This window comes from Hemibagrus wyckioides, linkage group LG15, assembly GCF_019097595.1.
Source record: "Hemibagrus wyckioides isolate EC202008001 linkage group LG15, SWU_Hwy_1.0, whole genome shotgun sequence".
NCBI lineage: Eukaryota > Metazoa > Chordata > Actinopteri > Siluriformes > Bagridae > Hemibagrus > Hemibagrus wyckioides.
The window spans coordinates 16,747,501-16,775,000 of NC_080724.1; the positions used below are offsets into that span (position 1 = coordinate 16,747,501).

Genomic DNA, 27,500 nt, shown 5'->3' on the forward strand with positions numbered 1-27,500 from the left:
TGCTCATCAATGGCCTCTATTCTTCACTTTACACCCCAAAGAGTTCAAACAGAAACACGTTTTTAGCTGAGGCAGCTGTTTACTGTGACAGACTGACGTATTTGACAGCCATATACGGAAACACAGAACGAATGAGTCATTTGAACCGTTCTAACACTACGATGCATTAGAAACACATGATGCAACACACCACGTCCTCCACAATCCACAGCATTTCATTCATGTGTCTCCTTCCTGAACTCATTCCATCCTGGACTACTGCTGCTCTGTCAAATGTCCAAATCTTTCTCTGCTGTTCTTCTACGACATCCCAAACGTCGTCGCTGTCTCTCTGAGTCTAAAGGTCTCATCCTTCCATCTCTACCCTTCGTATCAGCTCGAGCTCAGATAAAACATCATAAACCCTGACTCATCTGTGCTCATGCCAGGACTCTTACACATCTAAACCTCATTTCAGCATACTTTCTTTACCGCTTGTGTAAGGATTAAGCCTATGAATGATCTACAAATCGGATCACTGCATCTATGTTCTTCCATACTGGCTAACACTAATAAAGATTAGTGTCTTTAAATGTATTTATCAGAATACCAAATAAGCCACAATGGCCTGTGCTATTCTAATTAAAGACAGCATGGTGTGACACAAAGTTGTATTACTCTACCTCCACAATGATTATTTCCGGGCACAATCTCGTAAGTATTTATTCTTCGTTTAGAGCAGTGATTTGCCGAAACTGACAGATTGTGAAATATTAAATATCAGTACAGCATACTTTTCCGGTTTATAGTCACAATTAGCGTTGCGAAATATCCGCAAAACAAGTTCCTTCCTATTCAGTCACTGACCTCATTTTTTCCCCCAACTGTCTTGAAGTTAATAAAAAAATAAAAAAAAAGTCATGTTACAGAGAAACTGCTCCGTGATTAAGACTTTCCCATACTGGGAAATGGAAAAAATGATAGCGTTAGCTCTGAGACTGGAGACTCCTTCCTTTCAGAAATGCTAAATAAATGTTACAAAAAACCTTAAATTAATATCTACATTTCTGGCATTTGGAAGACGTTCTTATCCAGAGCGACTTGCTCAGGGGGCCCAGCAGTGGCAGCTTAGTGGACCTGGGACCTCACAACCTTCTGATCAGTTATACAACACCTAATCCACTACGCTACCACATCCTACATACATTTACTATGTAATGTTTTCTCAGTCTGACTACGTGAAATGTCCACCATACAATTCGCTCTGAATTAGCTGTTACTATAAAACTCACATATTACTCAACAATATATATATAAACATAAATCAAATAAGCACCCTGTGATTCCCCTCAAAGCCGGGACTATTTTCAGAGAAAATTAATCAATACCATGTGACCAGTGAGATTACAGAATTCAGTGGATCACTTTGCGAGCTATTGTTTTCCAAACTAAATCTAAATCTGTTTATTACTCAATTGCAAATATACTAGCTATAGAGACAAAAATTTCAGAGGCTCTAAAAAAAAAAAAAAGAAAAAAAAAGAGGATCCATGAGGAGGCTTTTGGTAGCAGCTGTTCTGTGTGTGTCTGGTTGAGAAAAAAATTAAGTTCTGAGACCCTGAAGGGGGAAGCGAATTGGACACACATTCAAACAATTTAACATTTATAAGACTTTATTGGAATCAGTGTCACGTGCCAGCCGCAAACGAGCCGGCTTACTCCACTCTCTCTCTCTCTCTCTCTCTCCTCGTCTGTTGACACAATATAAATCAGAGGATATTGTTTCAATATGTCTATAGGCTCAATGAGAGACTTCAGAACAAATAGGTTTAGCTTTGTAATTAGAACGCCACATAATTGTAGGTTCAACATTACTCCGCTGAGCAACGACAAACTTTTTGTTCTCTGGAAAATATGGAAAGCAAGATCCTCATCCAGCGCGGGATAATTTCATCACTGTGTGAGCTTAACGCTAACCCAAAGCACAGCTGTCAAAATCGCACAGGCTTGTGCTTGAAGCTGCACAGCTGTGCATTAACCAGTGAAGAATTTCATTCTGAGAAGCTGTCGCGTAGATATGGCACATGGATCTGTTTTGCGAAAACTCTCCGAGACACATTTTCATTAGGAGGGAGAATGGGTTGTATTAGAAATGAACAATTTTGCATATATATATATATATTTAATACATATATATATTTGCCCAAGATTTGCAGCATTTCTGATCTGTATTTATTGTACAGTAATAAATGTGATATTTAATTATCCACAGTAAGCTGATTGTTGGCACTCATACTCGAGTTTTCAGAGAAACACACCGATCTGGTGCTACTAATGCATCTCGGAGCTCACGAATCTCAAGCTAATCACCCCAAAGTGTTAATCACTGTATAGAAAGAAAGAAGCAAGCAGAATGAAACACAAAAAAATTGTTAGGGTAGTTGGAACCCAGCCAGGGAGCCATTACATTTGAAGTAGCTTGTGTAAAACTGAGCAGCCGTCTCCAGAGCAGAGAGAGCTGGGAGCAACAAGGCAATAGACTCAAGAGGAGAAAATTCTGCTTCTGTGGGCACACATTTTCCCACACACACACACACACATATGGAGGCCCGGGCCCATTTTCTTGGCAACTGAAGAGATTCTGAAGTGCTATCCCATAAATTGGGTTAATTTGGCATGATTCCTTATAGAATTGGATGGATTGGTAACAGGGGAAGCTCGGTAGACTGGCTGAGAATGAAGTGAAACAGTGTGATGGGATCTGTAGTGCTGTGATCATGGCAGGAACACGGAGCTGACAGCATGCGACAGAGCCATAAAGCAGAGGCGTTTGGCAGTTGCGAACGAGAGTCACAAGACGTACGCCGTTGAAATTTAATCCAATCAGTTTAAAATGGAGAAAACAGGGAAATGAAAATGTGCAATACCGCCAGAACGGCCTGAAACGGTTGTATCGGAACAGTGTAATTGTGTTCGACAGACACATTACTCAACCATTTAACCGAGGTAAAGTAAATATAAACCATAACCTGGCTCAATAAGCCAAAATTTTCCACATTGCCTTAATTCCCATATGCATTAGCTTCTTAACCAGGAAATGCAAGCAGATAGAAACCAGAGCGCGGACGCTGATAGAATCAAAACAGCACTCATTGTGGAAATGAGGAAAACAAACGCAACACGGTATTAAGGTAATGCACTGCAGAATCCCAAGCCAGCTTCAACAACTCGGCCCATTTATCTCAGCGTAAAAGCCCGGCTGTAACAGGAGGACAGAGGGCACCGAGTCGGCCTCCTGCCATTCACCGAGTTCTGCCCTTGCTCCACAACCCCGCTCCCACCTCCCCCTCTTCCCCGAACCTCTTGCCTTTTCTGACACCGCTAATGCCGACTATATGAGCCAAAGGGAATGACAATCTCCAAATGCATCCTTGCGCACAGGGCCAAGCTAAATAAGGAGAGAGAGATGTTAAAATGCCGTGTTTGGTGGCACAGCTGCGCCCGGTGTGAAAAGGAGAGCGAAAACAGGTGGGACGGGGACGGTGGTAATCTTTCACATTATGGTGCCTGATAACACACAGCCTTCCTCCCTGCGCTCACTTAAAACGTTGTAATTTAATACGAACTACATCAGACATGTGACATTTGCAGCATGGAAGAAGTGGAGGTTGGGAAGATTCAGATGGTGCTAATAATAGCAATTGTGCACCAATGACTGGGGTTTTTGTTACCAGAGGCATTTTGTTAGTGATGTGGTCTTTCCAAAAGAAGAGGCTAGAAATCCATCAAGTGGGGGGTGGGAGGGGTGGGTCTGGGATTGTTTTTTTATCATCTCACTAAAGGTTCAAAATTTTGGATTGTATTTCAAGCCAAATAAAATGCAAGCCAAGAGTACAAGGTCAGAAAAAAAATCTGCAACCCTTACAGCTCCTCAGTGATCCTGGAAAAACATTCAGCTTTTTCCACATGACCTTCATGTATTTTCGAAATCACTTTTAGCCGAGGAGGAAATTTTTACAAAGACCAAACATTTCCTATGTCTCCAGAATATCTCTTCTTGTTAGTTAACACATCCCAACACTCCTAACATCATGCCTCGATAAACACTCTAATGACCGAGCAGTGCTCCAGCAAGGCGAGAAGACGTGGTTAGCTCTCCAGGCATCAAACATTTGACTTATTCTATAGTCATTAAGAGCAGGATACACTGAGCTTGGTGTAATTACACAGGTAGTGCAACACGCAGGCAGTTGGTAGTGGTATTCATCATCTTAATTAAGGCATAAACGGTAAATGCTTCGAGTTAAAAGCAGTGCTTAGAAGAGCAGTGTCTTATCAGCTGTGGGTCGTTCCGAGCTTGTCACGACGATCCAGTGCAACGTAGACACTCAGGAGAGCAGCCTCTGCATTTGCATGAATGATAAAGAAAGCCACAGAGAATTGGGGAAGATGGAGACAGGCCTGTTTGAGTCCCCCTCCCTCCTCTTTCCCCTTCGTTTCTCTTCCTCCAGGCCTCTAGCATGCTTCAGGTGCTGCACGTGTATGATGGTTCTATATGATTTGTCTAATTTGCAAGCTCCGGCAAGGCTTGCACCTGTTGCCCTGCCACTGCCTACAGTCCTGGTTTCTCCCCACGCTGACAGGCACCTCCGGATAATCCATTCTGCTCACAATAGTAGCGCTGCTCTCGCCACCACTGTAGGACAAGGGCATTTTTCTCTCGCCATGCTCTCATATCCGCCATGCTGCTGATGGCTCATTACAGGCCAATTCATAAATATTGTCTCCAGTATTACCACTTCCAGACCCTCTCAGCTCCCTTGAGATTTATTCCCCCTTTACAGCCAGTTATTGTTTTTGTCCCCCCATTTCTGTTTTTCAGCCCCCACCACCACCTTCTTGTCCTTCTTAGACTCATATGTTTGTTTGTTTTTTTTGCCAAGCTTCCAATAACACCAGAGACCAAACACCCTGTGATAAGTGAAGCAGGCTCATATTTGTTCCAAGATGAACCTAGACAAGTGGACCATCGTGTGAGCCTGCTCACTACTTCAAAATATACACAGGTACTAGTGCAGAAGGTAGGGTTGGTGCCTCACATCTTGTGTCCAATGTTGCATCCCAAGCTCTAGTTACTGTACAAGGTTCTACCCATGTCCGGGTCCAGGTTTCCTCCCACCTCCTGACTGACTACCCTAAACTGCCTGAGATGTTTGAGGTGGGTGTGTCGTGCCCTCTGATGGACTGGTGACCCATCCACAGTGTATTCCTGCCTTGCACCCAGTGCCTCTGTGATTTTCCTTGTATAGACCCTGACAGTGAGCAGATGAATGATTGAAGGACCAAATACTTTGTTCCACTGTAGTGGATTTTTATACAAGGTCTTCAATGACCTTGGCTGGACAAACTCAAGCTCAAGTACAGACACCTTGGTAGTTCCAGCCAAGTGTTTGACAGACAAGCTTCTAATGGGAATCTCCGCCCACACAAGCTTGGCAGAATTCAGCATATACACTTACCTCACTGTCCACTTTATTAAGAACACCTGGACATTCATGCAGTTATCGAACATGCCAATCAAATTGGCAGCAGCACAATGCAAAATTCATGCAGATACTGGTCAAGCGATTCAGTTAATGTTCAGAAGAAAAAGTGTGATTTCGGTGATTTGCTGATCTTCTGAATATTTCACAATACACAGAATGGTCTAAAATACTCAGTCCAAGCCATCTGTTACCAATATCCATGTCATGACATACATCTGAAGTCATGGAGATAATATTTTGTTCCTCATTCTGATGTCTGATCTGAACCATAACTGAAGCTCTTGACCCGGCTCTGCATGATATTATCGCATTGTGCTCCTGCACATGATTGTAAAGGTATACCAAATAAAGTGGAGGTTGCATATCTGTATTAGCGCCAAACTGGAACTACCATCAAGTCTAGATTGCTAGCATTCAATCAAACAAAGCCAGGAAAGACACAGCAGAGAGTGCAAGCAGTGTGAGATACCATCTGTCCATCAGTGCATTCCCTTTGAGTAGAAGACACCCAGTGGTGTTCCAGAGGCCTGGACCCATATGTGCACAACATCAAACAGGCTTCCTCCCACACAGTCAATGCTCTAGCTCAAGCTATCTGAGGGGGAAAGAGGAAGTGCACTTCATCTCTGTAGTATTAGCCTTGACCTTTCTTATGCAAAGCAAAGGTGAACATGGAGGGGCTTGCTTTGTTACTCATGCAGTGTACATAAGAACGGAAAAACACAACACTTTCAACAAAAAGGTGTTGAATCCACACTGTTATATATATTTTTCTGCTGCTTGATCAGCATGGTACATTAGTGTTCATATGGCATGACAGGTTTCATCTGATTTGTTCTTGGCCATCCTGCCACTCCTGAGATCCATATAGATTAGCAAGTGTTTGGAGCATAATCCTGTGATATGTAGGTCATAGGTGAAATCCACTTCCCAGTTAAAGGTTTCAGAGGAAGTGTCTCCATTTTAATCCCTGCACAAGGAGCCGGCACTGAGAGCCCAACCCTTCAGTTCTGGCCCTCCTGGGGCAAGAAGGGCTAACAATCCTCGCATTGATCCGAGGAGACACTCAGCCTTCTAACCTGCTGAGTGCTCAGTTCAGGAGAACAATGGAGTTCAGGCCACATCAATACGCTGCCCTATGGAGAGCTCCCCGTTTAGCACAGCGCCACTGATGAGGTTAAGGCTCCCACCTCCGGCCAGAGTCAGCCAGCCAGACACCTCGGACGTCTAAATAAGCAGCTTCGGTCTGGCTTTAACATTTTAACACCTCGATCTGCTTAAGTGTTCATTGAGATATAGTTTAGCCCAGATGGGTGACCATAAGTCGTCCCTCTCTTTCAAAGGTAGATAGGGTAAAGGAGGAAGCTTTCTGGGTAAAAATGCACTGCTGCTCCCATAAGACACTAAATGATGTAAAAGTGCATTTATTACAGCAGGCCCTATAAATCTGAGCCTGGCCTGAACTCCAGGGAGAGGTTAATGGATTACAAAGGGATGCGGTATCGAACCTTCAAGAAGTTTATACACCACATCAATATGTGCAACGCTATTGATCATTTAGACCTTGACAGACAAATTAAATTCATAAACTTGATAATGCACTGGAATATTCGTATTGCTTACGACAGTGGAATGGTGTTTTTTTGCCTCTCTTTTTTGCTGTTTTAGGATCGCACATTATCGATCAAATCTATTTAATAGAGACCTCATTGGAAAAAAAAAACCAAGACTGCTGATCATATGTAAAATGTAGAGTGAAGCTTCCAAGTCTCTATTAAAAGCGTGGAGCAGATGGACCTTTATACGCAATTCAATTCTAAGATTCTAAGGTAAACATCACTATTCTCGGCACTGCTTTACCAAGTGACATGCGTTGTTTGAACTTTATTTAGTTCTTTTACTCGCCATCTAGAGCACATAGTCAAGCCATTAAAGATTAATGAATACTAATGCACAACCTGAAGCAATGAAGCGATGACTCTCTTAAATGTATGCGCTATAATGCAGTGTGTAAAAAAAAAAAAACGAAAGACAGTGGATTAAAAATCTTTTACAACAATAAAACACGGGAAACCATGAAGCAGGTGTTAAATCAATTTTATTACAAATATTTACATTCTCTCTCTTAAAATTGCTTTAACAGGATTTCATTGCAACACACTCGCGATATTTGCCACCGAGCGGTACAGTATGAAGACTGTATCAGTTCTTCCAAGTTCACATGGATGAGTACGCAACATGAACGAGTGCACACACGCTTATGGTATGTACCACTACTTTCCAGGCTTCTTCCCACTCACTATTAATGCTCAACCCGATTCCCTCCATTTTTTCTAGTTATTAGTAAGCCTTTTATATTATAACCTGGTATTACAGTATATCAGATGAATAAAGGTTCTTATTCACTATCCTATAGCACAGGAATACCTCTTTATAGTCCATCGGTATAAGCCATCTCTAATCTAGACCATAATGAGATGCATGTCATCAGGCAGGCGGAGATCCTCCGTGGTGGGGCGGCTCAGCACCCGCTGCCACAGCCCACAACGCTTCACCTGCTCGGGCCATAATCGCATTACTCTGAAGGCCATTTGTTAAAAGTGAAAATGTCAGAATGGAGCAGACGTCTCTAATTCTCTCTCCAGGATCTTTCTCGTTTTTTTCTCATCAGCTGGCGAATGAGTAATTCTATTAGTTAAGTATTCATACGTTACTCTCCATTTGCATCAGCTGTGGGCTTTTTTTTTTTTTTTTCCTTTTTCTTCAGGACTTGGACAGAAAAAGACCCACAAAGAGAGAAGCCCGACTCTGTCTGCACCTCTGCTGAAGCATCCATTGTTTTACATGGTTTAATTACAAAGCCCCGGCACCGTTTCATGTTAAGATTATTCACTGTGGGAGGCCGGTATAATTTCGACTGGAGGCTTTGTCATGTAATATAATACAATAGAACAGGCTTTCGGTATTAGATTTGCGATTTTAGCCTCCTTGACATTTCAAGCTGCATGAACTAATACATCTGTTATTTGTCGATCATTTGATTATTAACATACTTCATAAACCGAATCAGCTGCCCAGTTGGAAACGGGAGAGACGCAAAGCGAAGAGGCGCTCCTTTTCACCGTTATTCTGTCTCCGTCTGCAGTCCTCACTCACACAGAGAGCATTAAAAACAGTGTTTATCTGGCTCCTCGGTGTGCTCCAATTCTCAACACCACCAGGAAATAAACCTATCATCACTCTAATCGGAAATTACAAGGACTTCCCCCAGACGTACTAGCTGCTGCTGCGGCTCGCCGTTACGTTATGCTGAGAGAGAGTGCTGCGAACGACAAACTAACAGATGTTTAAAGTCCAGACAAGAAAGATGGAGGCTGACGGTGATACAGAGCAGCTCGCAAACTCGAAATTAGGTCACGTGACAAAGATTCAAAGATTCTTTGGTGTCCATGATTTGTTGCTGTAGGCTTTCGTTTGGAATGAATGAATTAATTACAGCTGGATTAACTAGCATGGATCTACAGTATGGATACAGTACAGACCTTATCCTGTACATTATCAGAAACTACAGTTACTATTGTCTTGTCAGGGGAAGTCTGAAATGATGAGAGCTATGGCTGTGGATACAGTGTTTTTAATTATACACAGAAGATCAGAATTCTGTCACTGTCTAATTCCACATTGTATGATACGTACTGTGCTTGCCCAGGCACGCTAGAACGTCTGAGCTGTTACTTTAGTGTGTATGATGAACAGAAAAGTCACGACATGAAGGCCCTGAACACAAATGATGAGATTACACTGCATTTGCTTCGTCCCAGTGAGCTATGAGGTTGTGTGTCGGAATAAAACGGAGGTGATCGAATTAAAGAGCGAAGGGGGGGAACAAACAGAGGAAGAGAGAATTTAAAGCAAAACTCTTTCCTAATCCACCTCACTCTCGTTGCTGGCCCCCTCAGGACGCCGCAGCTTCTCCACCTGCTCGTTAAACTGTCCGTCTCCACCTCTCCTGTCTTCTGTCTGAACACTCAGGTGCTCCTCCTCTTCGTCCACATGGGTCACGTCGTCCTCCTCGTCCTCCTCTTCCTCCTCCTCCTCCTCCTCTTCTTCTTCTTCTTCTTTGTCTTCTTTCCTCTCCTCCTCACCTTGCACCTCCATACGAACCTGGTCCTTCAGGTCAAGGGCGAGTATGGAGCTCAGACTGGTCTCTCCATTCAAGCCATGGGAGCCTGACACGCTGCCCTGCGAGCTGTGGCCGTCTTTGACAGGAGAGGAACTGGCTGACTCGTTACTGACTGGCGAGATGTCACTGCTGCTGTTGGTGTGGTTGACCGAAGGAGAGTTGGACAGGGCTCCTGGCTTCAGAGGGATCTGCCAGGATGGGATTTTGGGGAGGGATGGAGAAGCAGGGAACTGTCTCCTAGGACAGAGAAAGAAAGAGAGCAAATACATATTTAATAAATTGACAAGAAAGGCCTAAACAACCTTAGTGAGCGCTAGACGGTCATGATTTATGCTTTCTTTTATCTCTTAACACAATAAATACCTGGTTGAGGCGAGTTAGAAAGAAAAAGGAGCAGGAAGCAAAATTGTGGACAGCAGAAAGAAATATAACCAGAAACAACTATGGAAATATTTTCAATGAAAAATGATATACAGTAAAAGGATAATAGTCAAATAATTCTTTTGATATCATAACAAAACCATTTCTGAACAAAATGAGGAAAGATTTGTTTCACCTTATCATTTAAAATCCACAGGTAGTATCTTCATCATTTATTTGTTTAGATTTCTGCATTATACAAAGCTTTATTTCATTTCTTAATAGGATTCAGAACAGCACAGTGACACTGGAAAACATCCCCAGAGTTCCCCAGTTAGGTCCTCAGCTTGGGTTACTCTCTGTGTACAGTTCTTGCATATATCCCTCTGGGTTCTCTGGTTTTTCGAAAACATGGCTGTCTGTAGACTGGCTATGATCAACTAGCCCTAGGTGTGAACGAGTGTGTGTTCACGGTGTCTTGACATGCACCGGTGTCCCAGTCGGGTTGTAATCTTGCCTCAAACACAGCGTTATACAAAAAGATTCCTATCCTGATAAAGATAAAACTGAAGAATATGAATGAACTGCCCTCACTCCAATTCACTTTCATTTCTATAGCAACAACTTCCACTGTAATTCAGTTTTGAGTCATCAAGCTCGTCTTCTTGTTATGAAATTCAAGCTTTGTGATCATTCTACATACGTTACAGATGTGGTAGATTGAAATCTCAAGTTTTCCTATTAGTTAACTGGAAATCACCAAGCTTGTTATACTCTATATAATAGTATACATTTATACCCTGCTCATTAGATATTAAAACTCTTTAAATGAACGCGAATCAAAATAAGTCAGCGCTTCTTAGTCACTCTTATCGAGTGACTCCAGCAGTTCCGCTTAAAGACGTGTCCTTGAGATTTAGCCTTTTTATTCCCGTTAGCCGCGATGAACGGCACATTCATTCCTAAGCCACTTAAGCGCAACTGCACTCACAATTCAAGCTTCATAAATTAATAGAGATGTTAGTTCACTGTATGTTATTGTACAATCGTACAACTAATCTGATAAAAGCTTTACAAATCAAATAGAGGCCTCTTCTCACAATGACCGACCCATGTCTCTCTCCAAGCGCCGACTGCCTATTTAAACAGAATCGTCGAAAAAATATGATCTCATGAGCTCGTGACTGTTAAAAACGGCACAAGGAATTAATCACGGTTCGCAGTACAAACAGCGGCGATGTTCCAAAATTCAAGCCAGTGAGTCTGTCAGTGAGAGCAGCGTCTGACATTTCCAGCAGCATGAACTAAAAGATCTGTTGTTTGTTCCTGATTTCATTAACATACCTCATAAAGCAAGTCGCTCTGCTGGAGACAGAAGGCGTTCTTGAACTTTAGGTAGACAACAAAAAGGGTAGTTCTTTTAAATCATAATATTGATTAAAAATAATAGAAATAAGGTCATTAAAAAAAATACTTCAAAGTAAACCGTAAAGGTTTCAGAGCATCTTGGAAGAAGAAGAAGAAGCCTTTAATTGTTATATATACATTACAGCATAGTGAAATTCTTTATTCTCATAACCCAACTTTGGAGGTTGAGATCAGAGCACAGGGTCAGCCATGATGCAGAACCCCTGAAGCAGTGAGGCTTAAGTGCCTTGCTCAAGGGCCCAACAGTGGCAGCATGGCAATGCTGGGGCTTGAACCTCGACCAACAACCGAGAGCCTTAACCACTTGAGCTACCACCGCCCAATATCTTGTAGCATCTCTCACTTAGTTTCATGGATAAATATTAGTTTTGGAGATGCTGTAATTTTATTATTATAGTTCCTAACTCGGGCAGCACGGTCGCGTAATGGTTAGCACTGTTGCCTCACAGCAAGAAGGTCCTGGGTTCGAATCCCTTTCTGTGTGGAGTCTGCATGTTCTCCCCGTGCCTGCGTGGGTTTACTCCAGTTCCTCCCACAGTCCAAAAACATGTACACTGTAGGTTGATTGGTAATTCTAAATTGCGCTGTGGGTGGGTGTCTGTCTCTATGTGGCCCTGTGAAGGACTGGTGACCTGTCCAGGGTGTACCCCTGCCTTTCACCCAATGTGTGCTGGGATAGGCTCCAGCAGACCCCCGTGACCCTAATTAGGAATAAAGCGGGTATAGGCAATGGATGGATGGTAGCTTCCAGGAAAACAATACTAAAAGCTGATATTCAGTTTATTTGTATAGCACTTTTAACAGTGGACATTGCCTCAAAGCAGCTTTACAGAAGTATAGAAAATTATAAACTTTAAAGTTATTATTTTATCCCTAATCAGCAAGCCTGAGGCAAAGGTGGTGAGGAAAAACTCCCTGAAATGATATGAGGAAGAAACCTTGAGAAGAACCAGGGCTTAGAAGGGAACCTCGTCCTCATTTGGGTGGCACTGGACAGTAAGTAATGTAAAAGTTGATAATGTCCTTTCTGCAACAGCAACCAAGAGCTCTTGAGGAACTAGTAGGTCAGTGTAGAAAGCAAAGCCAGGATGAACATCCCCGGCACGAAATCTTTAGGATTTTATCTCTCCAGACGAGAGGGACAAAATCTGTTGTACCACTCGGGAGCCCCTGCAGTACGAGTTTATTACCTTCTTCATGTCGTCTCATCAATTCTGTGGCGTCAGTAAGGTGAATCACCGGTGTGTACAGAATACAACCACTTCAAACACATGAGTCATATTTACAACCAATTCACTAATCATTAAGCATTAAAGGTTTCCTGCTGTCCCTATTCAGTCATGCGGGTCGCTTATCTGCAGCTTTTTCAAGGAATTATTTGCTACTGGAGCTTCACACGCTGGAGTTATGGAATACCCCCGAATAACCCTGCTCTTGATATTTATCAACTGCCCTTAGCTTTTAGAGCTGGGTTATGAGTCAGCAGGTTTGTCCGTTCTTTTCTTAGCACACGAGAAGTGTTGAAATTATTGTTTGTGGTAATAATTGTGGAGTATGTTAAAGCTGTAGTAGATCTAGATTAGCCTTGAAAAGTCAAGAATGTTCCTTAAGGTCTGTTGGGAATCACCGAAAACTTTCGCACTTAGTAATAAGCATTAGCTGTGGAGTTCCCGGAGACGAACAACTCTCAGTTTCACGGTTCCTCGTGTCTTACTAAGACGAGAGCTCACTTACGTAGCTCACAGTCAATCTTACAGGCCACGTGAACACCACTGAACTTGTTCGGACAGTCCTCCGAGGATAGTAAAATCTCCTGCTGAAAATTCCCTTCACATTCCAAAGTTACATCCATTCTGACCAGTCAATCTCATCCTATTTCTGAACATGTACACATGTTAAATTCGCAAAAAGCCACACTCATCGAGAAGGCTTTGAAGAAGTGAAAGGCACGTGGTTATGAGAAAGTTGGAGCTTTAGAAATGTTTCCCACACCTGAGATCAGTGATATCGTTTGAAAGGTTTTATGAGCTGCGTTATCTCAACGGCTATACACACATTAAATATTCACGCCTCACATGCTTCACGCTTCATTTGAATAGGTGGACAAAACCATGCTTAGCGACAGACTGTAAACATGTTTGCGTTTCTTTTACTGTAGCATAGCTAGATATTTAATACACAAACAGAAAGGATAAAAGAACAAAAGAAATACGAACTGGAAAAAAAACCCAACAATAATAATTCTATGTGGTGGCTGCAGGTGTAGGATCTTCATTTGCAAAGCAGCACAATCTAGAGAAGTCATAAGTGAGAAAACCAACTCAGAGTGCTCTATTTAAAGCTCTCAGAGTGCTTTATTTAGTGTATTTTACTCTCTCTCTCTCTCTCTCTCTCTCTCTCTCTCTCTCTCTCTATATATATATATATATATATATATATATATATATATATATATATATATATATATATATATATATATATTTATTTATTTATTCACTGATCAGTCCCCCTTTTGTTGCCTTTCTATCAGAACCAGCATTAACTTCTTCGGCAATCTGAGCAACAGTAGCTCGTCTGTTGGATCGGATCACACGGTCCAGCCTTCGAACTCCCGACATGCATCAATGAGCCTTGGCTGCCCATGACCCTGTTGCCGGTTCACCACTGTTCATTCCTTGGACCACTCTTGATAGATACTGACCACTGCAGACCGGGAACACCCCACAAGAGCTGCAGTTTTGGAGATGCTCTGATCCAGTCGTCTAGCCATCACAATTTGGCACTTGTCAAATTTGTTCAAATCCTTACGCTTGTCCATTTTTCCTGCTTCTAACACATCAACTTTGAGGACAAAATGTTCACTTGCTGCCTAATATATCCCACCCACTAACAGGTGCCATGATGAGGAGATCATCAGTGTTATTCACGTCACCTGTCAGTGGTCATAATGTTATGGCTGATCAGTGTATTTAACCGATATGATACACAACCTGATACACTTTTTTCTATTTAGTTAACAGGAACGGCTGAAAAATAGACTCGACTAGATGAAATGAATACAGGTAAAGTTTCACCGTCTGTGCAATTTTAAATTTATAAAGGTTTATGGTTAATGATTAAAAATGTATTTTCATTATTCTTTTTATTCTTTATTTGAAATGAAATACTTTTCTAGTTTAATCTAGAACACAGCAGGAGTTTCTTGACTTAAGCTGGTTGAGAAGGAGGCGAGAAATTCTCAGAAATCCTCAGAAACGCCATTCTTGGTATATATATATATATAAAATTCCATACATGTTACTTCATAATGTTTTTACAAGGTGTTGATTATTTACTATAACAGCAGTTTTGACAGTAGTTCCAGCTGCAGAGGGCAAACCACAGGTTAAAATTCATGTTATCATTTCTATCGTAACAGCTTGAACAGCGTCTTAGATGGTGGAGATGCGATAAATAGATGACAAAAGATAAAAAAAAAATAAATGAAAGGAGTGTTTCCACAGTGTCAGCGCGATGCAGAAGTCAGAAGCGAAGCTGTAAACGTTTTCAAGTACAAGACGCACAGGCTTTGCTCTTTGTGGTTTCTCAAAAACGTGACAAGCTGCACTTGTTGAATTATAAAGGTACGAGGTAGTCTCACGGAGCCAGCCCTTTAGACTGACGGCAGAAAATCTGGACTTCGTAGCCGTTTTTACTGCCCGAGGACCACCCAAGAAGGGGTCTGACTGACATGTAAAGCAACCAATCACAGTTCGTTTTGTTCAGCATCTTGTCATCATGATGTAAAGTCAACGTACCATAGATTGTTAGTTTAAGAAAGTCATGAGTCTATAATTGTTAACGTCACACCATTTGGAAAATCCAGCATTTTCCTGGTCCTCCTAAGTGCCACACAGCTGTAAACACGACGGCTTCCTTCTTCCATGAGCATTTGAAGGCTAAAAAGGAAACGCGTCTCCCAGAAATCCTAAACAATTCGATTAGATTCAACCAATCAGATCAAAAAAGGTCACCAATTTCGGTTTGTGAGTCACGTCTAAGGCAGAGACTAGGTTTTTTAAGACTGTTAACAGCTACTTGTTTCACAGCCTTTCCACAATATCAAACGTGGCTATAAACAAACAAAAAACTATGATAAATTGTTTCAGGGATCTGGTGTTATAAGAAAATAAATACGGAGGTTTAAGTGTCCAAACAGTTGAATTATTATTGCTTATATTGTGAATGCACTGTGTGACAGCTGCACTTTCTCCATTAGACCCTGCGAGTGTTTACCTGCTGAGCAAAAGCCCCTTTAATGAAGTGACTTCAGCCTTCAGCTCGCTGATGCTCTGCGACTCCAGCATGCGGTTGGTAGTGGAGGAAGCCTGCAGATACAAAGAGAGAGAAAAAGAAAAAACCCCGGACTGTTGAGCATTTTAAATTTGTTTAATCGTCAACATCATTTAATCATCTAGAATCTAGAGAGAAACCTGCCTCATACAACACAAATAAACGAGTTTCACAGAATGAAGTCAGATTTATGAAAGCATTTTTGATCATCAAGAAGGTCGCTCATGCAAAACCTATGAGTCACCCACTGTTTTGGTACAAAAGCCACACTTTTATCACTCCATCAGCAGATACAGAGTACAACACGTCTGATAAGAGCTGAAGGGAATCGAGCGCACAGATCTCCAAACTTCAGCCGGCCACTCGCAGACAGCAGAGTCACGAAAAAACAGTTCATGAGATCAAGATCTTCTGGGGGAAAAAGGCAAAGGGAATTAATCACGCAATTTTTACATATTTTTCCATATTTCCGACTACCGATTTGAGCTGGAGAGAGGCGCTTGATAAGAGGCCTCAAGCACAACAATAGCGGCATTCATCCGGCAGCCACAAGTCAGGGGGGTTTTATTAAAAAGAGCGTTATCACCTACTGCTTGGCAACGGAATGAATTGTTGCATGCAATGATGGACAATTGAAATGGCCTACAAACATTTGAATAGCAAATGACTTCTTAAAAAAAAAAAATCCATCTTTTTTTTAAAGACAGGTTGTTGATGATGCCATGAAGCAAAACTGCGAGTAAAGTTCAGGAAAACCTAACCAAATAATGACCACTGTAAGTATCTGTAAATGGCTATGCATCTGCAAGTCCATCACACTGCTAAATTTTAAACAACAAACTTCTTCAGTGCCCAAAGTGGGGCAACTTGAATTCAAGCGGATTAAGCAGAGCCTCGTTCCGAGGAGAAACAAGTCTCATAAAGCCACCCTGATTCATGAGGGTACCTGAAGCTTTGAAGCGTCCACAAATAAACAGCCCTCATGCAGGTTTAATCCCCTTGTCCTCAAGCCCGCAGAGGAAGACAACAAGACTGGGAGAAGGTATGGATACGAAGAAAAAAAGAAGGCTGGGGGAAAAGAAAACTAAAAGTCTAATTAAGTATGCCCGGCTCACCAGGGGCTGCTAGTTAGCAAGCAGAGGCCCCCTGTTGAGTGGAAACGGATAACTTGGTCCCTTTCACATGTAATTACACCTAAAGGAAATTAATTGAATCGCATCTGAAAAGAATCAGACTCATTTTACGGCGCGGAATAGAAAAAGGGGGAGGTACGGGTGAGGTCGGGGTTTCTCTCCTATCTGCTCTTAAAGCCCTTCTGATAAAGTACTGTGTTTTTTTTGGAAGGAGCATCAGATCCGGGCTGAGCGCATTAGGCCTGGTGAAGACGCTCTGATTACAGGCCTCACCTCATTACGACCATCATAATCCCCGACTCCCCACGGCACCAGCATAATAAGGCTGGAATGTGCCTCTAGCTCATTTTACCTGTGGAAAAAAAAAATTAATTGCTTCAGCGACTGAGCTTACACTTTGCAGACATAAAAAAAAAAAAAATGTAAAAAAAAAAAAAACAATATTTGCTAACAGGAGCCTCAAGACAGTCTAGAATTTGTGAGATTCCCTGATCTACAGCAAGGTGACAATGATGACTAAAGACCATGAACATCATGTTCAGCGATGGATGCCTTCTCTACTCTACATCCTACTGATTTCAGCGTCCTCCATGGCATAGCTGGTCCTCGTGGAGAATATTAACACCTCTCAGAGCGACTTGAACACACAGAGAAACACAGCAGGCAGCCAGTGCAAGCACTGAATACATTAGGAAACGCCTGCAGACCATTAGCAATGGATAATATCTTAACAAGGACGGTTTAAAAAGGTCTGAATGCAAATTAACTCACAGCTCCTCTGCCTGATAATATTTTCCTTGTGTAATGCATGTATATTTATGGTGGAATCAGCTTGAAACTAAATCCCTCAGGAGTGTTTCCAATGAAAGCAGTGGTACAATTCATTTCAGCCTGTTTATGCACTACCCCAGTGGCGTGCGTTTGGGCTGCGAGCTGAACGGCTCCTAATCTTCCGCGTGCAGCCTCTAATAAGGGGAACTATCTCTGGATTTATAACAGGGATACGGAGATATGAAAATTCTGGGCCTGTGACGATAATGTCCAACTCCGCTCGTAATTCTGATAGCACATCCAAATACCAAACCGCCACCCACAGGGGGCAATTTCATATTAAGCAATTAATGTGTACGAGTTCTCCGTTAGTAACGATAACCAAGCTGGTTAAAACTGGAAAAAACAGAAAAACCAAAAACTAAAGCACTATTCGGTCAAAATGAGATTTTCATACATTAGAGGAACATCTGTACACCTGCTCATTCGTTCAATTATCCAATCAGTTAATCATGTGGCAGCAGCGGAACATGAAATCATGCAAATACAGGTCAAGAGCTTCGGTTAATATTCGCATCGAATATCAGAATGGAGAAAAATGTAATCTAAGGCTCTTTTTGTACCAGTACCAGAAATGCTGGTTTGGGTATTGTTTTAGAAACTCCTGAAATTCTGTTAACAACAACAACAACAACAAATGAACTGAGGTCAGAGGACAGACTGGTTCGAGACCACAATACATCAAATAACCACTCTTTACAACCACAATGAGCAGAAATGCATCTCAGAATACACATCTGTGAGGAAGCAGCAGAAGACCACACAAGGTTTCACTCCTCCCAGTCTACAGGGCTTACACTGGGCTACAGTAGGCACAGGATTGGAGACTGGATAAATATCACCTGATAGCACTTCTTCTGTCAAACATCATTTTAAACATGGCAGGTCTGTACTTTAAACTCAAGCAACATTTGGTTGATTATTCCAAAAAACTTTTTCCACAGGATATAATGGAATCTTATCCAGTATCTCAGTGTGGATGGAATACACACCGTTCAGCCATAACATTAAAACCACTGACTGGTGAAAAGAGTAACATTGACCATTTGTTTTTGAAATGGAACCTGTAAAGGGGTGGGTTATACTGGGCAGTTGTTTCTCAAAGTTGATGTGTTGGAAGCAGGATAAATAGGTGAGTGTATAAATCTGAGCCAAACTGTGATGGTGAGATGACCACCAGAGCAGAGCATCTCCATAACAGCAGTTCTGGTCAGGGGTGTTCTTGGTATGTGGTGGTTAGAACTGTAGGAAAACATATTTTGAGGTCACTCTAAGATCGCATACATTGCTCTTTGATTACATTTTTACATATGGTACCAAATGGTGATCAAATCAGACGGTGATCAGGGAACAGTGAACTAGCTGACGGTTGGGGGTCGACTCCGGGGATCTTCCTCCTATTCAATGCTTTGTTTAAGAGTATCACCTCTAAGCTTTTGTATTGTCACACCTTCTAGGCCTGCAAAACTGCAACGTATGGGCCTTTTCACTGGACTTGATGACTACAGTACCACTGCTGTGTGTTCTGATCTCCAATAAAAGATTCCTGCTGAACACTACTTCCGAGTCCCCTGGTCTGCTTCACGACAGAACCAAGCGAAAGTGGTACTAGGAAGGACTACCAGTGAATTGACGACAGGGTCATGGGAGCCTGAGGCTCAGTGATGAGCATGGGGAGTAAAGTCTAGTCCATCTGGTCCAATTCCACAGAAGAGCTACTATAAGACACATTGCTGGTTATGATAGTAAAGTGTCAGAACACACTCAGAGTATCAGCAGAGTGGTTTTAATGTTATGGCTGATAGGTGTATATATTTCTTGGGGTTATTTCTAGTCGCCACTTATTAAAAGGTAAAAAAATGAAACTTTATAGAAGGTTAAAAACAAATCTAGGGTAAATCATTCAAGAGGGCAAATCATCTTATCGTAAAACATAAAAACAGCTGCTGCGACGGCACAAGCTCAAAATTATTTTTGGCCAAATGATTATTATACAGCATCGCAATACTGTGAAAAACGCTAACAAGACAGCGCACACTGTAATTCAGTGGTTGAGACCATAAGAAATGTTTGCTTAGCAGCCGAAGGAACGGGAGTTGCCATGTGTTTTGGGTTAAACACACATTTCCGTGTTAAAGAGCCTTAATTGCCAAGCCTGGCGCATTACTCTGAGTTTAGAGAAACCCAGAAAGGCTCCCCAGAAAACCGCAAACTGAAAATGATAACTAGCTCAGCGGCTCAACATGTGTTTTTAATCACACGCTCCGGACCTGAAAACAATTTCCACGATTTCCCTGAACGGCTGGAGACAACAGGTCCTGCTTCTCTCCGAAGAAAATTTAAAGATCAAGACTCCGTCTATAAAGTAGAGTTTATGGTTTGTTTAATGGATGTTTTCATGTGAAATACACTTTTTATACACTCGCTCTTCCAACAAGGCACTCATGGCAAATGATGGCGACGCTTTTTAATTCAATTTACATTTTAACAGGAATCTTTAGCTCCCTTTCGCTTGGGCTGGCTGCTGTTCGTGCTGTTTGAAGGTGCATTAAACAGATGGATGTGAGAGCTTCGCAGCCTCTTGTACAGTTTCGGAGCACTCTGCCAGAGATGTGGGAACAATAGTAGAAATTTTTATGAATGCCGTTTTTTGGTATCGTGTTCACACAGCGCCAGATGTGCTCGCATGTGTTTTCCTGCGGGATCCAGATGCTGCAGTCAAACTCCCATGTGCTTAACAAGCTGTGGACATAAAACATCATTTCAGTTGTGATTCCAAAGAGCTTTCTGTTGTGTGTTATGGGATGATTTATCATAGCATTGTGAGATACAAAGGCAGACGGGTTTCACATTCGGAGGTATGAAGATGTGGTTCTAATAGGCAACACATTCCTAATGCCAGCTTTTTCTCCTCAGATGAGCATGAGACTTGGTGGAGTGAAAGCACATGTTTTGAAAAGTTAAAAGGCATACACGGCCATGACGAGATGTTTTTACTGGAACATTATGACATCGGGATGCATTAAATTAGCGTGTGATAAAGAAAAGGCACAGGAGATGCCTTCAGGCAGGCCATCAAGCGGCGGTGCTGAAAGTCATTCTGCACGTAGAACAGAGCGGTACCGTAAGTCCATCAGCTCGGCGAGTGTGTAAATGTGATCTTAAACATGCATGACCCGCCTCGCCATTTGGCTGGCGTTAAAGGTCCTTTATTTAGAGAAAATAGAGATGTAATGAGGACATGGAGAGGTGGCTTGCTGCGTCCTGCTGCTGTCCCTGGCAGACTTGTTTTAGCCTTCTGCCGATGCTCTTACATGCTATTTAGCGGCCTTGTTATAGACACGTTCTCATTTTAGCAGCATATGAGCCATGTCGAGCTTAATATCTTCTTCAGGGCCGATCATCCGTCTCTGTGATGCTGGAAAATGTGTGTTGGTTTAAGCTTAAACTGGCCTGAGCACTTTGACAGAGATAACAGAACACCACAAACATGCCGATATAGAACTTTAATACAGTGCTCACAACATACACTATTTCTTTTTCTTCTTATTATTAGGCCTCCTCATGCATTAAGAGAAGCAGTACTAGCAGTAGTAGCAGCAGTAGTAGTAGTAGTAGCAGCAGTAGTACCAGCAGTAGTAGTAGTAACAGTGGCAGCAGCAGCAGTAGTAGTAGCAGTAGAAGCAGCAGTAGTAGTAGTAGTAGCAGCAGTAGTACCAGCAGTAGTAGTAGTAACAGTGGCAGCAGCAGTAGTAGTAGCAGCAGCAGTAGCAGCAGCAGTAGTAGTAGCAGTAGCACAAGCAGTAGCATCAGCAGTAGTAGCAGCAGTAGTAGTAGTAGTACCAGCAACAGCAGTAGCGGTAGCAGCAGTAGTAGTAGTAGCAGCAGCAGTAGTACAAGCAGTAGCAGCAGCAGTAGTACCAGCAGTAGCAGTAGTACCAGCAGTAGTAGCAGCAGCAGCAGTAGTAGTAGTAGTAAAAGCAAAAGCAGCAGCAGTAGCAGCAGCAGTAGCACCAGCAGTAGTAGCAGCAGCGGCAGCAGTAGTAGTAGTAGTAAAAGCAGAAGCAGTAGCAGTAGTAGTAGCAGTAGCAGCAGCAGCAGCAGTAGTAGTAGCAGCAGTAGAGGTACCAGTAACAGTAGTATAAGCAGCAGGAGTACTAAGAGTAGTCTTACTAGAAACAGTACCAGTAGTACCAGTTGGAGGAGGATTAGTACCAGTAGTAGTAGAACCAATAGAACCAGTAGCAGAGGTAGTACCAGTATCAGTAATAGTAGTACAGTAGCAGTACCAGTAGAATGAGAAGTACCAGTACTACTAGTAGTGCCAGTAGTAGTTTTAGTAGTAGTAGTACCAGTAGCAGCAGATGTAGCAACAGCAGTACCAATAGCAGTACCTGTAGTATTAGTAGTAGTAGCAGCAGGAACAGTAGCAGTACAAGCATCAGTACCATACCATTAGCAGTAACAGGAGCAGTAGCAGTACAAGTACCAGCACCAGTGCCAGTAATAGTGCCAGTAGTGGTAGAAGTAGTAGTAGTAGTAATATCAGTAGCAGTACCAGTAACAGTGCCAGTAGCAGTAGTAGCAGTACCAGTTGCAGTAGTAATAGCAGAAGGAGTACCAGTAGCAGTAACACCACCAGTAGTAGTAGTACCACTAGCAGTATCAGTAATAGTACCAATAGTAGTAGTAGTATTACAAGTAGCAGTAGGAGTAGCAGCAGTAGCAGTATCAGTAATAGTACCAATAGTAGTAGTAGTATTACAAGTAGCAGTAGGAGTAGCAGCAGTAGCAGTATCAGTAATAGTACCAATAGTAGTAGTAGTAGCATTACAAGTATCAGTAATAGTACTAGCAGTAGTAGCAGTATCAGTATCAGTAATAGTACCAATAGTAGTAGTAGTAGCAGTAATAGTACTAGTAGGAGTAGTAGCAGTATCAATAATAGTACCAATAGTAGTAGTAGCAGCTGTATGAGTAGCAGTAATAGTACTACTAGTAGCAGTAGCAGTAATAGTACCAATAGTAGTAGTAGTAGCCGTACGAGTAGCAGTAATAGTACTAGTAGTAGTACCACTAGCAGTATCAGTAGCAGTAATAGTACTAATAGTAGTAGTAGTAGCAGTAGTAGCAGTACAAGTAGCAGTAATAGTACTACTAGTAGTAGCAGCAGTAATAGTACCAATAGTAGTAATAGTAGCATTACAAGTAGCAGTAATAGTACTAGTAGTAGTAGTAGCAGCAGTAATAGTACCAATAGTAGTAGTAGTAGCAGCAGTACAAGTAGCAGTAATAGTACTAGTAGTAGTAGTAGCAGCAGTAATAGTACCAATAGTAGTAGTAGTAGCAGCAGTACAAGTAGCAGTAGTAGTACCACTAGCAGTATAAGTATCAGTAATAGTACCAGTAGTAGTAGGAATAGCAGTACCAGCAGCAGTAGCTCTACCAGTACCAGTAGCGCTAGAAGTAGCAGTAGTGTCTTCAGTGAGATAAATGTCAGAGTTGAGCTTCACCGTTAACCAATCAGAGGGCTCTGTTTTCCTGACTCATGCAGTGCAGGTGAATACTTCAGTGCCTCTCTTCTCTCCTTTACAGTCTTCTCTTTATTATGTTCTCATGCCTCCTCTCCTTTTTTCAGTTCCTCTCTTTCTCTCTGTTCATTTCTGCATACAGTGTGCATCAGACTCTTTATTTTTCTTTCTTTTTTCCCCTCTCTCTCATTCCTGTTGTTTCTGATATTTTTTCTCCATCCCTGTTTCTGTTGACTTTATTACTGCTCTTCTCTCCATTCAATTCTGCACTTATTTCTCTTCTTCCTCTTTTTCCATTTCCCTTCTTTCCTCTTCCCATCATTGCTTTCCTTATTTAATCCCTCTATCTCACTCAGCTGCTCACACACACTGTGCATTTCCTTTAGGAAATGAAAATCTAGTTTTATGCACACGGCCAGAATCACAGCACTTTACTATTCATGATATACTGCTGCTAACACTACAGTAAGAAATGAGTAAGAACTGTAGCCTTTACTGCCACGAGAAGGCTGGATTCTCTCTCTCTCTCTCTCTCTCTCAGATCCCTTTGTCTCTCTCTCTCTCTCTCCCTCTCTGATCTCTCACCCTCTCCCTCTCTCTCAGATCCCTCTCTCTCTCTCTCTCTACCTTAGGTCTCTCTCCCACTCTTTGCTTTCGCTCTCTGTCTCTCTCTCCTCATCTTTCTATTTCTCTCTCTCTCTCTCTCTCTCTCTCAGATCCCTCTGTCTCTCTCTCTCTCTCTCTTTCAGATCCCTCTCTCTCTCTCAGATCCCTGTCTCTCTCTCTCCCTCTCTGATCTCTCTCTCTCTCAGATCCCTCTGTCTCTGTCTCTCTCTCTCTCCCTCTCTGATCTCTCTGTCTCTCTCAGATTCCTCTGTCTCTCTCTCTCTCCCTCTCTAATCTCTCTCTCTCTACCTTAGGTCTCTCTCCCACTCTTTGCTTTTGCTCTCTGTCTCTCTCTCCTCATCTTTCTATTTCTCTCTCTCTCTCCCCCTCAGATCCCTCTCTCTCAGATTTCAATTTCTCTCTCTCTCTCTCTTTTCCCACTCTTAGCTCTCTCTCGGTCTCTCTCAGCCATTCCTCTTTCTTTCCCTATCTTTCTTTACCTTACTCTCTCTCAGCTTTCACCCCCTCAACTCTCTCTCCAGCCCCTCCACACTCCCCATCTTTCTTTCTCTTGTTCCCCATCTCTCTCTCTCTCTCTTGCTCCCCATCTTTCTTTCTCTCTCTCTCTCTCTCTCCTGCTCTTAGCTCTCTCTTTCCTCATCTTTCTATCTCTCTCTCTTTCTCTCACTCTCCATCTATCTTTCACTCTCTCTCCCTCTCAGCTGTTTCTCTCTCTTGCTCCCCAACTTTCTCTCTCTCTCTGTCTCTTTCCTCATCTTTCTCTCTCTCTCTCTCTCTCCATCTATCTATCTTTCACTCTCTCTCTCCCTCTCAGCTGTTTCTTTCTCTCTCCCCATCTTTCTCTCACTTACTCTCTCTCTCAGCTTTCACCCCCCCAACTCTCTTTCCAACCCCCCCACACACTCCCCATCTTTCTTACTCTCACTCCCCATCTCTCTCTCTCTCTCGCTCCACATCTTTCTTTCTCTTGCTCCACATCTTTCTCTCCCCATCTCTCTCACTACTCATCTTTATCTCTCTCTATTACTCTCTCTCTCTGCTGTCTCTCTCTCACTCCCCATCTCTCTCTCTCTCTCTCTCTCTCTCTGATGTATCCTCATGTTAACTCGTCCTCTATCAATCTAACAGTAAATGATGGAGACTGTATTCATAAAATTCATACAGATTCCCTGCATTATTTTGGATGTCATTTGCGGCACAACACTGATATAATGAAGGCTGTTACTCAGATGGAGAAAATCCAGTTACAGAGGACAATTCAGTGTAGCTCACAGAACTGTTGAATAAGGAGAACAATATTTAAGAATGCACATTGTGTGTGTTTGTGTGTGTGTGTGTGTGTGTGTAGGGGGAGCAAGTTATATATTCATTAGCTAGCTCACTAGGCAATTGAAAGCTCCAGTCATCTCCCCAGATGTTTTTTTTGCCCTGAAAACTAGCTGACTTGCTACAAGGGTGATTGCTAATGTAATGTAATAATGAGTTAGACAGCTAGTTAAGTGACTTTTTGCTAAAAGAAGGTGTGTTTGATCCCACTTAATAAAAGGGTTGTGCAATGTCCTTGTTCCATTGTCGTTTGTCCACCAATGAAATATAAATGTGTTCGTTTGAGTAAAATAAGCTTACATGAGAGTTAGCCAGCTCCTGAGACAGCTCCTGGATCTTCTTCTGCTGCTGGATCAACAACTCCTGCACTGATGCTAAAGTTGTCTGCAACTGAGTCACTGTAAACAGAAAACACACACACACACACACGCACACATTCAAAGACCCTTAGAATCAGTTTATAAATGCTTAGAAAAAAAATAAAAAATAAAGCTAATCGAATACAAATATGCTAAAATGTTCTCCGGCTCAGAGAATGTTTGTTCGTGTTGCTCATAATTTTCTCTTTAGCTCTGCTTTTCCCTCAGTCAGTAATAGAAGATGACTATATTTGTTCATGATTAATCACCGGTGTCTGATCTTATATCAGCACACCGTCTCTAAACCTCCATTAGCATGGGTTAGTCTCTCTCGAACTCTCCAAACAATCAACAAGATGGAAAAAAAAAACAAAAAAAAAACAATCATTTGGGATGCAGCCGAGGAGGCTAGACGACGTGTCCTCACTAATCTGAGCGAATATAGCTCATTTTCCATCGACTCCCAAGATTAAATTATTGCCAGGTTGCGCCGTTCCCGTGCATCAGAGAAAGCTCGGGAAAGAAAAAAGAAAACATTGCTAACAGGCCAAGAGTTGGTGTTATTAATGGGGGTATCATTGCAAATAACCCAGAGCACAAGTTGCTCTCTGCCTGCTTCCAGTCACACATGCATTTCCAAACAATGCATTAAGTTTCCAAACTGATTACGTTACAGAAAACCAATAAACGCCTCTATAAATCATGCTCTGTAAAGTGTTAAATCAACTCTAATTGGATTAACATCAGCAGATATTATTAGCTGCCGACTCTCCAGTGCACCGTTACAGTGTTCTGCTTTCACAGAAACAGCTTTTCAACATATAAGCTAGGACACATTACATGTGTTTTCCCTCCACTGCTCAGGCGGCGACAAGGAGCCGCTGCTAACAGGCTAGGAGTAGAACGGAGACAGGAAAGGAACGGGCGTTAGGAGGGTGTAAGGAAGGACCTTCAAAAAAGGAGAAACTGGTGAACAGATACACTGATCAGCCATAACATTATGATCAGTGAGAGGTGAAGTGAATAAGACTGATGATCTCCTCATCATGGCACCTGTTAGTGGGTGGGATATATTAGGCAGCAAGTGAACATTTTGTCCTCAGCTGATGTGTTAGAAGGAGGGGAAGTGTGAGGATTTGAGCGAGTTTGATGAAGGGCCAAATTGTGATGGCTAGACGACTGCATCAGAGCATCTCCAAAACTGCAGCGCTTGTCGGGTGTTCCCGGTCTGCAGTGGTCAGTATCTATCAAAAGTGGTCCAAGAAAGGAACAGTGGTGAACCGGCGACAGGGTCATGGGCGGCCAAGGCTCATTGATGCACGTGGGGAGTGAAGGCTGTCCCGTGTGATCCGAACCAACAGACGAGCTACTGTTGCTCAGATTGCTGAAGAAGTTAATGCTGGTTCTGACAGAAAGGTGTCAGAATATCTAGAGCAACTTACATTTTTATCTCATTTTATAAAACTGAGCAATTGAGGGTGACGGGCCTTGCTCAGTACAAGCAGTGGCAGCTTGGTGGACCTGGGATTCAAACTCACAACCTCCCGATCAGTTGTCCAACACCTCCCCCCATACCGAAGCATACATATTTTCAAGATTTAGTATTAAGAATGAATTCAATTATTATACACTGATGTATTTAACCCTTTATTCCAGTACACTGGTGTGGATTAATCAGTCGCTATAAACAGATGAATTATGATTGGTTATACTCTGGACTCCTCCTTAATGCATGAGAGTAGTTTGCATTTTTAAGTTCTCTTTTGCAACACCGTCTTGGATACTTGGACATCTTAGCATGACCTCTTAAAGGCAAGTACTGCACGCATTTAATTTGCATCATTTAAATGGGGGAGATTAGAAAC

The 27,500-nt window shown here is 42.3% G+C and overlaps 1 protein-coding gene across 1 annotated transcript in view; it reads right to left on the minus strand.

Moving 5' to 3' along the window:
* Nucleotides 1-7,603: 7,603 nt before the first annotated feature.
* Nucleotides 7,604-27,500, minus strand: part of pex14 (peroxisomal biogenesis factor 14) — a 94,741-nt gene continuing 74,844 nt past the window's right edge. The window contains exons 7-9 of the mRNA XM_058410142.1: nt 25,577-25,674; nt 15,772-15,863; nt 7,604-9,945 (exon numbers count right to left, since the gene is read on the minus strand). Coding sequence (XP_058266125.1) covers nt 9,450-9,945; nt 15,772-15,863; nt 25,577-25,674 — 686 coding nt within the window. The 3' untranslated portion in view covers nt 7,604-9,449. The remainder of the gene's footprint in view (nt 9,946-15,771; nt 15,864-25,576; nt 25,675-27,500) is intronic.